This window comes from Tenrec ecaudatus, chromosome 16 (assembly GCF_050624435.1).
Source record: "Tenrec ecaudatus isolate mTenEca1 chromosome 16, mTenEca1.hap1, whole genome shotgun sequence".
NCBI lineage: Eukaryota > Metazoa > Chordata > Mammalia > Afrosoricida > Tenrecidae > Tenrec > Tenrec ecaudatus.
This window is the reverse complement of record NC_134545.1, coordinates 16,559,925-16,574,061: the sequence shown is the minus strand read 5'-3', so window position 1 is coordinate 16,574,061 and position 14,137 is coordinate 16,559,925. Positions and strand designations below refer to the sequence as shown.

The window sequence follows — 14,137 nt, the reverse complement described above, 5'->3', positions numbered from 1 at the left end:
CCGGGGCCGTAAGATCCCCACCTCGAGACCCCCAGGAGCCACTGCAGGCCGCTCTGAGTCAGATGCGGGTCGACCCCAGTGGGGTCTGGGTTTGGTCTTGGGCTCGTGGAGGGCCTTTGAGGTAGCGAGGTTATGGTCCAAGTGATAGGGCTCGACTGTCGCCTCTCTCCCTCTGGAGGAAAATGTCGGTGTACACGGTCTGTGGGCAGTCTCAAGATGGCCATGTCCTTTGTCAGAAAGCACGAGGCTGCTCGTAACGCGCTGTTGCTTCTCTTCGTCCACCAGTGTTGCATGAGGCCGTGAGCACCGGCGACCCCGAGATGGTGTTCACCGTGCTTCAGCACCGGGACTACCACAACACGTCCATGGCCCTCGAAGTGGTGCCAGAGCTGCTCCAGAAGATCCTCGAGGTACCCACGGTGTCTGTCAGTGACGGCGGGTGGCGTGGCCCTTGCTGTGTGACGTCCTAGAGAGTGCTGGGAAACGGAACCACTCGCCTTCTTCCTGCCTTGACCCCTCCTTGCGCGTAGGAGAGGGTTCATAAATGCTGTGCCCCCGCGAGTGGGGTCCTCCTTTTTAAGTGCTGCTCACATGTTTTTAACTTAAGAAGAGTGAACGTTGAACACGATCCATCTTCCTGGGCTTGGGTTTTCTTAAAAGGAGCACTCTGAGCATGGCCCGTCTTGGGGAAGGGGTCGCGAGCTTCAGTCACTGTTCAGGGTTTTCTGGGGCTCGCAGGTTGGTGTGCATCTCTTGGCCGTCCGTGTGGGTGCTGGGGCCACTTCTCTGGCTTGCGGGGGTGAGATGGCTGAGCTCGCTCCGTGACCCTCAGCAGCTTATCTTTCTAAGATGGACTTGTAGGCTCACTGATGGGTTCTGGATGATGCTGGCCATTCTGGGGGGTCTTCCCTCTTTCTTGTTTCCCTGACCCGAGAGAACCATCTTCTCAGTCAACCATGAGCAGTCTTCCCAGGGCAGTGGGAAACTAGCAGGCCCAGGAATGTCGTTTTTCTGTCCCTTCCTTCCCAATGTAAGCGCAGAAGTGAGCTCCCTGAAGCTTGCGCCAAGTGTTTGCCTAGAACCTGTTTCTTTTTTTTTTTTTAACCCTACCCCTAACCCTTATAGAATCTGTTTCTTGAGAAAGAAAACTGAAGGCTCGCTAGACAGAAGGAAACCCTGTGCTGCTTTTAGGACTCACTACTCGAGCTCTTACACGACAACACAACATTCCCATGGATGCTGGTGCTGAAAGCCTGCCTAAGACAGCTCCCCTGGCATCTGGAATAGTTGTGGGTGGTGTTTTTTTAAAGGGCCTGTGAGGATGCAAACATCTCATGGGTTTAGCGCTCCTTCATCTGCTTACTGCTGCCAGAACCGCAAGCATCTCAGTCCCATTGGTAGAAAACCACTTCAGGAAGCGTCAGTCTTCCTTGGAAAAAAATTCAGGGCCAGGAATGTTCTTTTTTCGCTGAGTTGATGCCTTACCAATGGACTGCACTGATTGGTGCCCCTGCTTAAGAGTATGGGCAGCTCAGACAGGGCCTGCACAGTGGGCACTCGAAGTAGTGGCTGTGGTGTTTGCTTTGCCATTGTCCTTGTGAACCCTGCCAGCCGTTCTGACGGACCACTCTTGGGAGACCATTTCTGACCACCATTGGCCTCCTGCCGGTTTTCACTCTGGGGTAGACCCTTGACCTCATGTTTCATCTAAAACCCAACGAAACCATGGCCCACCCTGGGGAGGGCGAGGGACCAGAAAAACATCTAGAAGGAAACTGTTGACTTTTTAAAAGTAGAGCTGCCTCCATGGTGGTGGGGAGCTCATTACATTGATGATTTCACAAGCCCACCCGGAGGGATGGAGCAACAAAACTGCATGGAAAGGGAAGGGATCATTGGAAGGAGTAAGATATGTCAATAAAAATAGTATTTAATTTGAAAAAATAATAAAAAGAAAGCTATGCATTTTCACATCAAAAGCTAAGAAAACCACTCTTGGGGGGCGGCCAGGGTGGCACCAGGCCCTGTGGGAGCCATGCTGTGGCAGCTGAAGGCTGGGGCAGTCTTGCCTGGAGGGCAGAGCCACTTCCTGGGGAAGCGAAACCTCCGGCCTCTTTCCAGAACACAAAGCCTGTTTGCATCAGTGCCGTCGTTTCCCACAGCCAGACGGGATGACTGTCCCTTTTTTTGCCCAGCAGAGACTGGTACCTGGTCTGCTCCAGAGGAGGGGGTTGTGAGTGAGTGGGCAGAGGTTGTAGTTGGACTTGGGCACCCCCGCCTCGCTCTCTCCTGTTTGGAGCCTAAGGGTGCCCCCAGACAGGCTTCTAGTCCTGTCGCTGTCAGTTAACTTTGGCTGCCTCTACATGTTTATGTCAAGGCAAAAGCACAGCCTAAAGATAAAAGATAAATTTTTTGTGGGTTTCCCCAAACCATTTTATTGGGAGCTAACCCAGACAGCTTATCGTCCCATAGCTCAGTCCCATCGAGCAGTATTGTGCAATTGCGACCACCATCAGTTTCTAAACATTCTTTTTCTTCATATTGTTTTATTAGGGCTTCATACAACTCTTCTCACACTCCATACACACATCAACTGTGTCAAGAACGCTTGCACATTCATTGCCCTTATCTTTCTCAAAACATCCGCTCTCCACCCAAACCCCTGGCATCAGCTCCCCATTCCCCCCCCCCCCGCCCGCCCATAAACACGCTTTTCCTTCTTGAACTCCACTCTCAGCAGCCTTTCTTACTCTTCGCTCCCGTCCTCCCAGCCTGATTGCTCACGTAACCCTCGCTGACGTGTGCTTAGCGAGTAATGCCACGGGGAATTTATTTTACACTTTGGTCTGCCCTCCAGGCTCCTGATTTCTACGTGCAGATGAAATGGGAATTCACTAGCTGGGGTAAGTCGCTGGGGACTCAGCCTGGACTCACTTCCAAGTGTATTTAGTGTGAATACAGGCCGGGTTTGTTTGTTAGTTGTTTGTTTTTGTCTTTATGAAAGAAACTTGACTTGGTCAGAAATCCAGGGGGCTGGGGAAATCACTCCTTGCCCCCCTTCAGCCCATCCACCGTTTTCTTTGTACTCTTTCCTCCACCAAGTGCCCAAGACTCACCCCTGAGCATTTGCAAATATAACGTGTGGACCAGGGTCCTCAAACTTTTAAAACAGGGGGCCACTTCACTGTCCCTCAGACCTGTTGGAGGCCGGACTATAGTTTAAAAAAAACTATGAACAAATTCCTACGCACACTGCACAGATCTTATTTTGAAGTAAAAAAACAAATGGGGCAAAAACACCTGGCGGGCCGGATAAATATCCTTGGCGGGCCACATGTGGCCTGCGGGCCGTAGTTTGAGAGCCCCTGACCTGAGGCGATTCCGGTTCCTCCTTTGTCCCTCAGAGTGGACAGCTGCCCATACTGTTGCTTTTTGACACTGTTGTTTGAAAATGCTATTTAAATTTTAATAGGCGGTGCACCGTGGTGCAGACTGTATTTTAGATGTAGTCCTCCTCAATGTGTCAGCTCGCTGCCCTAAGAAAGAAAACGCGGTGGATAGTGAAGTCGCGTGTTTCTCACGAAATAAGGCCTTTCTCTAAAATTGCCCACAGAAAGCAGGCTGGCTGACAGGGTCGTCGCCCGCACTCCCAGGCACTCAGGCTCGCCCTTCAGGCCAGAAGCCCTGTTTGCACTAGAACCTTGACTGTAAGGAAACAGTCAGTGAGGGAAGAGCACTCACTGACCATTCTCCTGTGATCGCTGGCTCGCAGGTTCTTTCCCAGTGCAGATAAGCACTCTGCTGATTTCAGGTTCCGCCCAGCAGGCGAGTAGACAATGGCTAGCAGGGCTGACAAGCTGGTCGGGCCCCAGCCATCTGGTCTGAGTGGCATACGGGCCTCAGAAGGGCCAGATGGGCCTGTCCCCTGGAGCCCTCGTGGGGGGTCCGGAAGTGGGTTTCAGGACAGCATTGAGAGTCCTCTGGGGACCCTGGTTTAGCGTTTTCTCTGGGCAAAACACAGCTCTGCCCTTTTAGAAAGAGCTCCAGAGCAGAAGGCCCATCGTTCATGGTCCCCAGCGGCTTTGTGGGAGTGCCACCCCCTAGTGGTCTTGGGGGGTGGCCAGCTTCCCTGGGGCGCCCTGCCTTCACCGGCAGAGTCCTCAGCTGTCCGCCCTCTCCTCCAGTGCCCTTGGTTTCCAGGATCTGCCCAAATGATGTCTGTCGCATCTGGAAAAGCGGCGCCAAGCTGCGCGTGGATATCACGTTACTGGGCTTTGAGAACATGAGCTGGGTCCGGGGGCGGAGGAGCTTCATATTTAAGGGAGAAGGTGAGTGCAGCCTCCCGCCGCCCCACCCCCACCCCCGTGCTCAGTCTCACTGCTCACGCTCAGCCAGCATCTCTCAGTTTCGTTTTGTTAACCATCAAAGTACTCAGGCTCGCTTGCCTTCTCGAGCCCTGGGGAGGCATGGTTTTCTTGTTGGCACTGGAATTCCTCTAAGGGCGGTTTCTCCTGGTGGCTGGGCCGCCCTGTGCGCATACCATTGCCCCCCCCCCCCAACCCTGTTCCCTTTGGACATGTTTTGGTCTCACTTGCTCCAGCTTTGAGGACAAGGCTGTCCCCAATCTTCTCCAGTCTGTCCTTAGCAGGCAGTGGCCCTCCTACTTGTGTGCGAGATGGCCCTGCATACTCAATATTGTATACACGTCATTTCTATCAACTACATGACCATAGGCTGTTTACAAGAGACAGATGGAACGGGCTGCTGGGAGAGACTGCAAATGACTTTTACATCTCCCTGGGATGCGTCCCATCTTGGAGAAAGCGGGCCCGATCACCCCTGCCGGAGCTCTGCGGGGCCCAGGACAGCCAGAACCCTGGGGTCTCCTCCAGAAGATGATGATGCCCGACAGCGAGGGTGGTGTGGTGTGGCTGTGGCGTCTTCCCTGCCTGGCACTTATCAGTGCCCTTGTCTCCACTGCAGACAACTGGGCGGAGCTGATGGAAGTCAACCACGATGACAAGGTGGTCACCACTGAGCACTTCGACCTCTCGCAGGAGATGGAGCGCCTCAGCCTGGATGTGATGAAGCCCAGGGGCAGGGAGGTGGAGCGGCGGCTCACGAGCCCCGTCATCAACACCAGCCTCGACACCAAGAACATAGCTTTTGAGAGGTACTTGCTGTCTCGTCCCGGCACGGCCCCGTTTGGTGGCGAGTCTGTGATCATTGGACCTTGTGGGTATCTGCGGAATGGGCACTAGTGGGGCTCACAGCTGACCCGTCTTCTTCCCACAGACACCGCAGCTGGCCACCCTGCACAGAGAGTGTTTTGGGTAGCATGGCGGTCGTTTTGAGAAACGGCTTTGTAAGTGTTCACAGCCCTTTCTAAAGGAATCTGCCCATCAGCCTCTCGGCTTGATGGCCGGGGACCCACAGCACCCTTTGGTCACAAACCACGGTGCTCTGTCTCTCGGCAGCAGAACTGACCCAGGATGGACTGCGGTTGTGTCCATCTGAGGTTCTGGGTGTGTGTGGAATTCCCAGATACTTTCCGTCCCTTTTCCCACAAACGTTTTGAGGCCCCCCTCGTATTCCTTAAGAAAGGGAAAAGCTTCCCACACATTCCCTCTCCTGGGGGGCCTACTAGGTTAGTATTACAAGCGTCTGGGGTGGGGTGTGTCAGCCACTGTATTCCAGAAGCTGCCGGAAGGATGCTCTGAACAGGGCTGTGCTGGGAGTCCACCGCCTGGGTCAGTCACGCAGGGTCCGAGGGCCTTCTCGTGGAGGTGCAGTGGTCAGCGGCTAGTTTCTGACAAGCTGGTGGCCCGAGGGTTTCTTTTGCCTAGGATGTCACATCCAGCTCTCTGCCGGCCAGAGTGGCCCGCTTGCACTTGGCTGGGCAGCACTGGCCTGCCTCTGGGTTTCACGCTTCCCTGGCTCAGTAACCCCGTGTGTGGTTTCATTTTTAAAATGTTCTTCTCATCCGTCTTTCCGGTGGAAAGTGGCTAATACAACTAGTTTTCTGCCTGGTCCGACCGCAGACCTGCTAAAAGACCCTTTTTCATCCCGTTCAGAGTGAGCTGTGAGTTCGGGGGTCTGTCTGTAGCTGGCGGGAAAAGCCCACAGTGCCTGCCTGTGTCCCAAGCAGCTGCTGCTTTGGCCAGAGCGGTGACATCTCCCCAGTAGCAGGAGGCACCTTCCAAGTCTCTGGTCTCCTCCCACCCAGCTCTTGCCCGAGGACAGCGAGGCTTTAGGACTTGGTCTTGGCTCTCCCTAGAGAGGTGTGGGTGGCATCCCCACGCTTCTGCGTAAGCCTCTGAGGACAGGGCGTCCTGGGAGACGCTGCCAAGCTGGAGGTCAAGGGAGGCGGCCCTCGCTGCCAGAGCTGCTCGGTAGAGATGAGCCTTAGAAGACGGAGGAGTGCCTGTGGAGGGACTATGAAATAACTGGGAAGGTAGCCTCATCTCGCCGTGTTCCCACTCCCTCAGTGAACCAGAAAAGGCGTGTCGGGCAGCACGGGGCTGCCCACAGTGCGCGCTGGGTGGTTTAAATGCACCAGGTGCTCAGTGGGAGAAAGAGGAGGCCGGCTGCTCCCACAAAGGAAACCCAACATAGAGCTGTGAGTGGGAATGGGCCCAAAGGCAGCGGGTCTCGAGTTGGTCTCTGAAGTCCGTGACGCTACGACGTCAGAAGAGCCAGCTGTCCCTATGACCCACCGACCCTTGTTTCCAGTCCTGGGCTGTCGCCCAAGGGCGCGTCTCATGAGTGTGCCGGCCCCAGGCTGCTTCCCGACTGCAGGCAGGTGGGACGTGATAGCATGTTCCGTTTGTGCTGGGGACAAAGGTCGTCTTGCGTGCATTTACCTGTGGTCATGAGGATTTGAATGGACGGTGGGCAGGGAGGAGAATTTCTAAAACACTTTCTTGGAGTCTGGCTGAGCTGGGCCCCGTGGTCACGCCTGTGCATGGAGCCAGGACTGGGCCACCCGTGGCCGGGAGGGTCGCTGGCAGAGGGATCAGCTTTGTGCAGTGGAGTGAGACTGGCACAGCCGTTGCCCACCTCATGGAAGTTCTTCCCTGCATTTCATGAGAGGAAGAATCTGTGGTTTGGGGCTTGATGCTTGCAAGCCCACCCCTCTTGCCATGAGTTGGGCCTGCATCAGCTGGCTGCAGTTTGGGTTTGTGTTCTGTCTGCCCCAAGGGCCAGCGGATGGACACCGGCTGTAACCGTGGGCGGCCCAGGCATAAGAACCGTGGTGAGGATGGTGCAGGGCCGGCAGCCTTGCGTTCCTTGGGAACGTGTGAAAGATGAGGGGCTGGGGAGGCAGTCAGCTCGCTAAAAGGAATAGTCCCCTTGTGGGTGACTCAGAGGTGACTCTGCCTGATCCGCCAGCCAAGTGTGCTGTGCCAAGCTTCCCCTGAAATGGTGGAGGGTGGGGTAGCCGGCATCTGGAGCAGTCCCTTGGGGAGTCTCTCCTTCCCCTCCGGGGATTATATTGTGTGAATTATAGACACCTGTTAGAGAGCCCTGGAACTGCATAGAAGACCTTGGCTATTGCTGAAAGGTGGGCAGGGGGTGTCCTGCTGTGTCACTCGGGGCTGCCTGGACCAGAGGGACCCCCAACAGCACCTGCCACCACAGTAGGCATGTGAACCATCCGGGGTCTGCCGCTCCCTCGGACCTTGCCTGCAGCCATCAGGAGAGGGGCCAGTTCATGCTCGGGATGGAAGGAACTGGTGTGTGCCCGAGGCCCGTCGACAGGGGATGCATCCTGCAGGGGTGATTCTGCCAAACTTTGGTCCCTCAGCTTTTTCACTGGGAGATGAGCCTTTTGCTCGTATGTTTCCAGATTTCTTTTAGGAGCCCTAGTGGTTACCCTCTGGGCTGCTAACTACAAAGTCAGCAGTTCAAAACCACCAGCCACTCTTTGGAGAAAGATGAGCCTTTCTACTCCTGTTGAAGAGTTGTGCTCTCAGAAGCCCACAGGGGCAGTTCTGCCCTGTCCTGTTAGGTGACTACGAGTCAGACTGGCCTGGCTGGCAGGGAGCGTGGAGTTTGGTACATTCCTGAGAGCTGGTGTCCCTCACAGTGGGGCTCTCTGAACACAAAACACAGCATTCAGGTGCCCTGAATGGCATGCGCTTGTCACGGGAGGTAGCAGATGGTGCAGAGCCCAGAGGGACATGTGTCCCACAGAAGATATATCCAGAGTCCTTACTTTAGAACAAGCTCTCAGACACGCCCCTTGATTCGGCACACCTTTCACTACTGAAAACGCCATGGCAGTCACCCGAAATCCAAAGCAGACCACCCTTGGGTCACGAACGGGTCTGTAACTAGCCTTGCCTTGACCTTCATGTCCTATGACGGGCGGATGAGAAACCCAGCCTCCTGTAAGCCCAGTGGAAACCCAGCAGGGAGCTCTCTGCAGCTCAGCTAAGCTGACTGCCACAGCTGTCCTGCTGCTGGGGGTCCGAGCGGAAGGCAGGGCCCAGGCAGCAGACCTGGTGAGCAGAAGCGAGGATGTGATGTCCTAGACAAAGGGGCTGGCCAGGGCTCCTGGGAGTTGCCTTGTGGAAAACCAACTGCCCGAGCCTTGGGCTGCCCCTGGAAGCGCGTTTCTCTGGAGGGTGTTGAGTAAAAATCGCCGGGCTTGCTTCCAGCACGTTCTCAAAGCTGCAGCCACTGCTGGCTCCCATGAGCTGCAATTCCACCACGAGTGAGCGGCCAAACCGCGAGTGGCAGGTGCTGGGCATAAGGGCATTGAAGAGCCAGAGCCGGGCAGCGGGCCACAGGATGTGTTCTGCCCCCACTGCTCTCTTCAGAGGGGCCGCCGTGGTTGAAGAGACTCTCCTTGACTGAGAAGCCTCCGGCCACCGACATCTGTGGCCACAGCTGAGGTGACCCAGCTCGTCTGCTCTGACCCAGCTGTCACCCTGGCCAGCCCCTGGCCACTCTTGTCTTTGCTCCCTCTTTTGGGTGGCTGCGCAGTGCCTGTGACCACCTCTGGCCCCCTACATGGGCAGCTTTGTAGAGAGGCTATGCATGGAGGCTCCCGGGTCAGAGGTGAGGCCCACAGACTGCGTGGAGAAGGGTGGGCAAGGGGTGCCTGAGCCTCCCACCCCAGCCCCTCCCCGGGACATTGATGGCGCCCCTTGTGGACCTGAGGACCGTAGTTTCCAAGTGTCCTTCATTGACTTCACCTAGGGGTGGGAGTGGGGCGGGCGGTGGCGGGAGAGAAAGCAAAATGAGACGCTAAGGGCTGCCGGGATCGATCTGACTCGCATTTTGTACATGTGGAAATTTGTGGTGTTCACTTTTTATCAGAACTAAATCCGGATTCTGGGGCTGGAGGACAGATAAAGCAGAAGTTGTTAATGGTTACGAAGCAAAGGTAAAAGGAACTCTTAAAATAAGATTTACTATAGCTGTTTAGCTGCTATGCAAACGAGGAGCCGGCTCTGCTGTCCGTGCCCTGTGCCAGGAAGATGCTCTGGGGCAGAAAGGTGCCGAGCGCCCTGACGGGGAGGCTTCTCCTCATGCCAACGCGTGGGAAAGCAATGGGGGCAGGGGTCCAGCTGCCCTGGGAGGAATGGCAAGCTCATCATTTATTTCACTCATTAACAAAAGAGAGGGAGAGAAAGAAGGGATTTGATTGAACATGCTCGTCCAAAACCAAGAAACCAAGTCAAACTCCTCCAGTGCCCGGTTGGCTGGCTTATTATAGCCTGTGTGACAGGACATCAGTGCCCCAGCGACGGCCCTTTGAGCCATGGGGCCCTCCGTCAGCTGGAAAGCTCTGTGCCTTGGCCTCTCTTGGGCCCTGCAGTGTAGTGCAGCCTGGGCGGGCCGGGCGGCCCTCGCTCAGCAAGACACTAGAAACACCTGCCTAGGCACCCAAAGCTACTGCTACCACCTTCATGAGCACACTCCCCACTCCACCCCCTGCCACTGACCGAGTTAGCAGTTGAGGGGATTTATTTATGATGGGGGGGGGGTCAAGATTTGCTGGGTTCTCTCAATCTTGTCCATGGGGCAAACCCTGCTTTCGCTCCTGCTCGGTCAGGATCAGAGGAACACCTCCCAGGAGCAGGCTCGGGCTCTTGAGGCAGGCAGTGCCCAGCGCATGGCCTTGGGGAGAGGCGGGCTGGCAGGAAGAGGCAACCTGCCGCACTGCTCCTCTGGCCACACCACTCCCAGGCGGGCACTCACTGCTGCTCTGCGCTCAGTCCGTAGTTTGCCCCTTTGCCCTGAAGGCTCTTAATGGCTGTGCCCAGGCCTCCCTCCAACCTGGCGAGGTGACAGCGTTACTTGTCCTCGCTTCAGCCTTCTTGCCCTGTGCTTGATGCTTGCGTTGTCGGGCCCAGGTCCCCTGTGTCACTGTCTCCCTCCCCCGTGCACGTCTCTCAAGGTTTACACCGTAAACAATGTCAGTGTGATCACCAAGATACGGACGGAACACCTGACGGAGGAAGAGAAGACGAGATACAAAGGTAGCCTCCCTGCTGGGGGCCTCGCCTCGCCCGGGCAGCCCCGACCCTCCGTCACCCTGCCTTCTTGGCACCGACGTGCCCTTTCCTTTGTCCAGCTCCTCCTCTGAAGGTGGCTTCAGTTGTCATTGAAGCCACTCGTGTTGTGTGGATGACAGTTAGTGGGTTTAGCCAGGAAAAGTCGAGGGGAAATTGGAAAAGGTTTACCAACGCAGTGAGTGCAAGATGTGAATAGAGCTTGGGACTCAGAGCCGAAGCGTTGGCAGCTGTGGCTGCCAGTGGCCTCGAGGAGTCGCCTGCCACCCGAGTCTGACGGGTGACTGCCCGTGGGCCGTGCCAGCATGCTGCGGTGGGTAGCAAGCTACCACCCGCTCCGTGCCACTGCTGACCCCCACGCTCCCATTTGATAGCTGAGGAAACCGAGGCCCAGAGAAACACGGGCGGGCTTGGGGTCAGATGTAGCGCCCTCCTGAGTCCCACTCCCCACTCTCCAGCTTCCTGTTGAGAAGCCCCACTACCCAGTGTCCTTGGAAGGATCCGGGGACGTCTGGTCATCAGGGTGACCATGTTCAGCCTGTTGGCTAGCTTGGGGCTTCCCATCAGCACAGCCTCATGCAGTGAGGATCTAGAACGCCAAGGCATCCTGAGGGGCTCTTCCTGTGAGCGCCCACCGTGAGGAATTAACACCTTCCCCCCCCATCCCCGCAGCCGACAGGAATCCACTGGAATCTCTGCTGGGGACGGTGGAGCACCAGTTTGGTGCCCAGGGGGTAAGTTGAAGCGGTGGGTTCTTGGGGTCTCGGGAAGGGGAGGGGCTCAGGCTGGGGGCGTGACGTGAGGCGGGGGAGAGCCCGGCCAAGCTGGGCTCCTAGAAGAGGAGAGGAGTCTGAAGCGGAAGCTGGTGGTGGAGCGCCGGACTTCTCTGTCACATGGGCACGTGCGAAGGCTCTGGTCCCTGGTGGTTGCATGGGGCTGATGCAGACTCGGGGCACCCCCCCCCCCAGAACACACAGGAACGCCTCTTTGCCAAGGAGCCCAGGTGGTGCTTTGGGGTTCAAGCCCACCAGCCACCCACGAGAGGAGGAGTCTGTCTACCCCACTCATGACTGCCAGCCACAGAAACCCTGTAAAGCAGGGGGACGAGGCCTAAGCAATCAACACCAGCTCCCGTCACCACCTCGCCCAAGAGAAGCGCTTCCAGCCGTCGCATCAGGAGCTAGTTCAATACTCGGCTGACCAGGATGGCCCTTGAATGGTGTCATAAATAGCCAACTGACCCTTGACAGAAAGAAGGTTCCCTGCCCCTGACTCACAGCTGAGGAAGCCCGATAGGGTCGGTGAGTCGGAATCGACTCGATGGCAGGGGCTTTTCAGAAGCCGAGCTCCAGGACTGAAAAGGACGTGGGACTTCGTCTTTTACGTCCCCAGCACCTTGACAAGTCACTCTAGCCATGTGAAATTGGCACACACCGAAGTCGCCAAGCGTCTGCAAAAGGAAACTGTCTTTCCAGCGCCACAGGCCTGAGTGGCCAGGCTGGACCGTCCGCTCCCGAGCGTCACGTACCTCTGAACATCTCTGCCTTCCTTCCCTTTTCCCCACTCTCCCTTTCTAGCATCAGGATGGGAAAATGCACAGGAGAGGGGAGAAACACGGAGGTCCTCATTTTAAAAGGGAGACTCCGTTAGACTCGCCAGGGAATTCAGTGACCCCTTTGCGGGTTTCCTTGCTCCATGTAGTGACTTAAAGACGAGAACCTCCAGGCCTGTGGCTGGTTCCCGGGTCCTCCGCGGAGCCGGAGCACCGCAGGGTGGGCCTCCACGTGGGGGCATAACCTGGCGTTCCTAACTGCCCTGGGTTTTGGCTTGGCAGGACCTTACCACCGAATGCACCACCGCCAACAACCCCACAGCCATCACGCCCGAGGAGTACTTCAACGGAGACTTTGATCTGAAAGACAGAGACATCGGAAGACCGAAGGAGCTGACGATTCGAACACAGAAGTAAGAGGCTCCGTGGGCAGAAGCCATGCTGGGGAGTTGCCACGCCCAGTCGTTCCTGCCTGCTTCCTTTGAAAACCGCTTTTAAACCCTGTCTCTGGAGGAGCCCCGGTCTAGTGGTTATGGGTTTGGCTGCTCACTGCAAGGCCAGCACTGTGGAGCCACAGCCACTGTGCAGGAGAAAGGTGTGGCTTTCTACTCCTCCCCCCCCACCAGTGCCCGTCCCAGAATCCCCCAGGGGCAGTTCTACCCTGTCTTGCAGGGTGGCTGAGTCTGCATCGACTCGATGGTAGCGAGTCTGCTCTGGGCCCTGAAGGACGTGATCAGATTGCTCTTCCTGGAGAGCCCTTTCCAAGCAGCATTGTTGGGGTATAAGGACTTCTCCACGGCGTGAGCTGGTCCCCACTGGCCACCTGGTTCCTTCTGTCTCACTGCCAATTAAGTCTGTGGCAGCAGGTGCTCATCATCAGGCCCTTTTTGCTAACGGCTGGGTTTCAGAGTGACCTGAAGCTTCTTGTCCCCTCTGGGCAGGTTGTGGAGTCAGGGAGCCATCAGTGACTTGCCAGGCTTCCCCTGCTCTTTCTTCCCCCGAGCTGCTGGCTCCACAAGCAGACAGTGCCCAGCCGAGTGTCAGCAGGGCTCCAGCACATGGCGGCTGCCCTCTTCCCCCACAGGTTCAAAGCCATGCTGTGGATGTGTGAGGAGTTCCCCCTGTCCCTCGTGGAGCAGGTGACCCCCATCATTGACCTCATGGCCAGGACCAGCGCGCACTTCGCGCGGCTCAGAGACTTCATCAAGCTGGAATTCCCGCCCGGCTTCCCCGTCAAGATAGGTATGCCCAGGGCACCACAGCCACATGTGCAGGCACGGCCCACAATCGAGGGTGGCACACGGTGGCCGGGGGACTAATTGTGGGGTGGGGGTAGACTCACCCACACCTGGAGGAGGAAGAGGAGGCGGCGGTGGTGAAGGCGGCCAGAGCTGTCCCCCATCAGCTGTAAAGCCGTGTCCTGATTCATGGTTCAGACTGGGGATTTGTGTGTGAAAGTTAGGAGACCCCATTGTCAGCAAAAGGCATAGAATCGTGACATGCTCATAGTGTTAAGGTCAAACTCCAAACTAGATGCAGCTTTGGGGGCAGATAGTGGGCAGCGAGATCCTGTGCTGCCTAGCTGCGTTCTGGGGCCTGGGTCTGTGTGCACAATCGAGCCTGTGTGTCATACACAGGGCTGGGGAGGGCGTCCACTGGGGACGGCGGTGGACCTCTTACACATGAGCCCTGGCTCATCACTGACCCACCGTTGCCGGGGGAAGAGTGCAGAAACTCCCTGCAGCTCACTCTCCTGCCGGCCGACTTTGGGGGTGGGGGGGGGTTGCCATGGGGATGAGATCAGGCAAAGTCCTCGCAGAGTGAGCACCACGGGGCTGACAGCTGTGCCTGCTCTCCTGGGTGAGGCGCACTGACGGGACTTTTCTCTTGTTAGAAATCCCCTTGTTTCACGTCTTGAACGCACGGATTACATTTGGAAATGTGAACGCCTGCAGCACCTCGGAAGAAGCCGCCTCCCCAAGTGTGGATGGGGCCCCGGCCAACTCAGGTACACAGACTCCCACGGGGCTTTCTGCGAGCCTTCCATCCTCCTCGAGCC

At 56.8% G+C, this 14,137-nt stretch overlaps 1 protein-coding gene across 1 annotated transcript in view; it reads left to right on the top strand.

Annotated features, from left to right (window-relative positions):
• Positions 1–14,137, top strand: part of ANKRD13A (ankyrin repeat domain 13A) — a 38,234-nt gene that overhangs the window by 17,269 nt on the left and 6,828 nt on the right. Inside the window, exons 3-12 of the mRNA XM_075534917.1 lie at positions 286–410; positions 2,858–2,903; positions 4,185–4,328; positions 4,984–5,173; positions 9,328–9,394; positions 10,412–10,493; positions 11,199–11,260; positions 12,361–12,491; positions 13,163–13,320; positions 13,973–14,086. Coding sequence (XP_075391032.1) covers positions 286–410; positions 2,858–2,903; positions 4,185–4,328; positions 4,984–5,173; positions 9,328–9,394; positions 10,412–10,493; positions 11,199–11,260; positions 12,361–12,491; positions 13,163–13,320; positions 13,973–14,086 — 1,119 coding nt within the window. The remainder of the gene's footprint in view (positions 1–285; positions 411–2,857; positions 2,904–4,184; positions 4,329–4,983; positions 5,174–9,327; positions 9,395–10,411; positions 10,494–11,198; positions 11,261–12,360; positions 12,492–13,162; positions 13,321–13,972; positions 14,087–14,137) is intronic.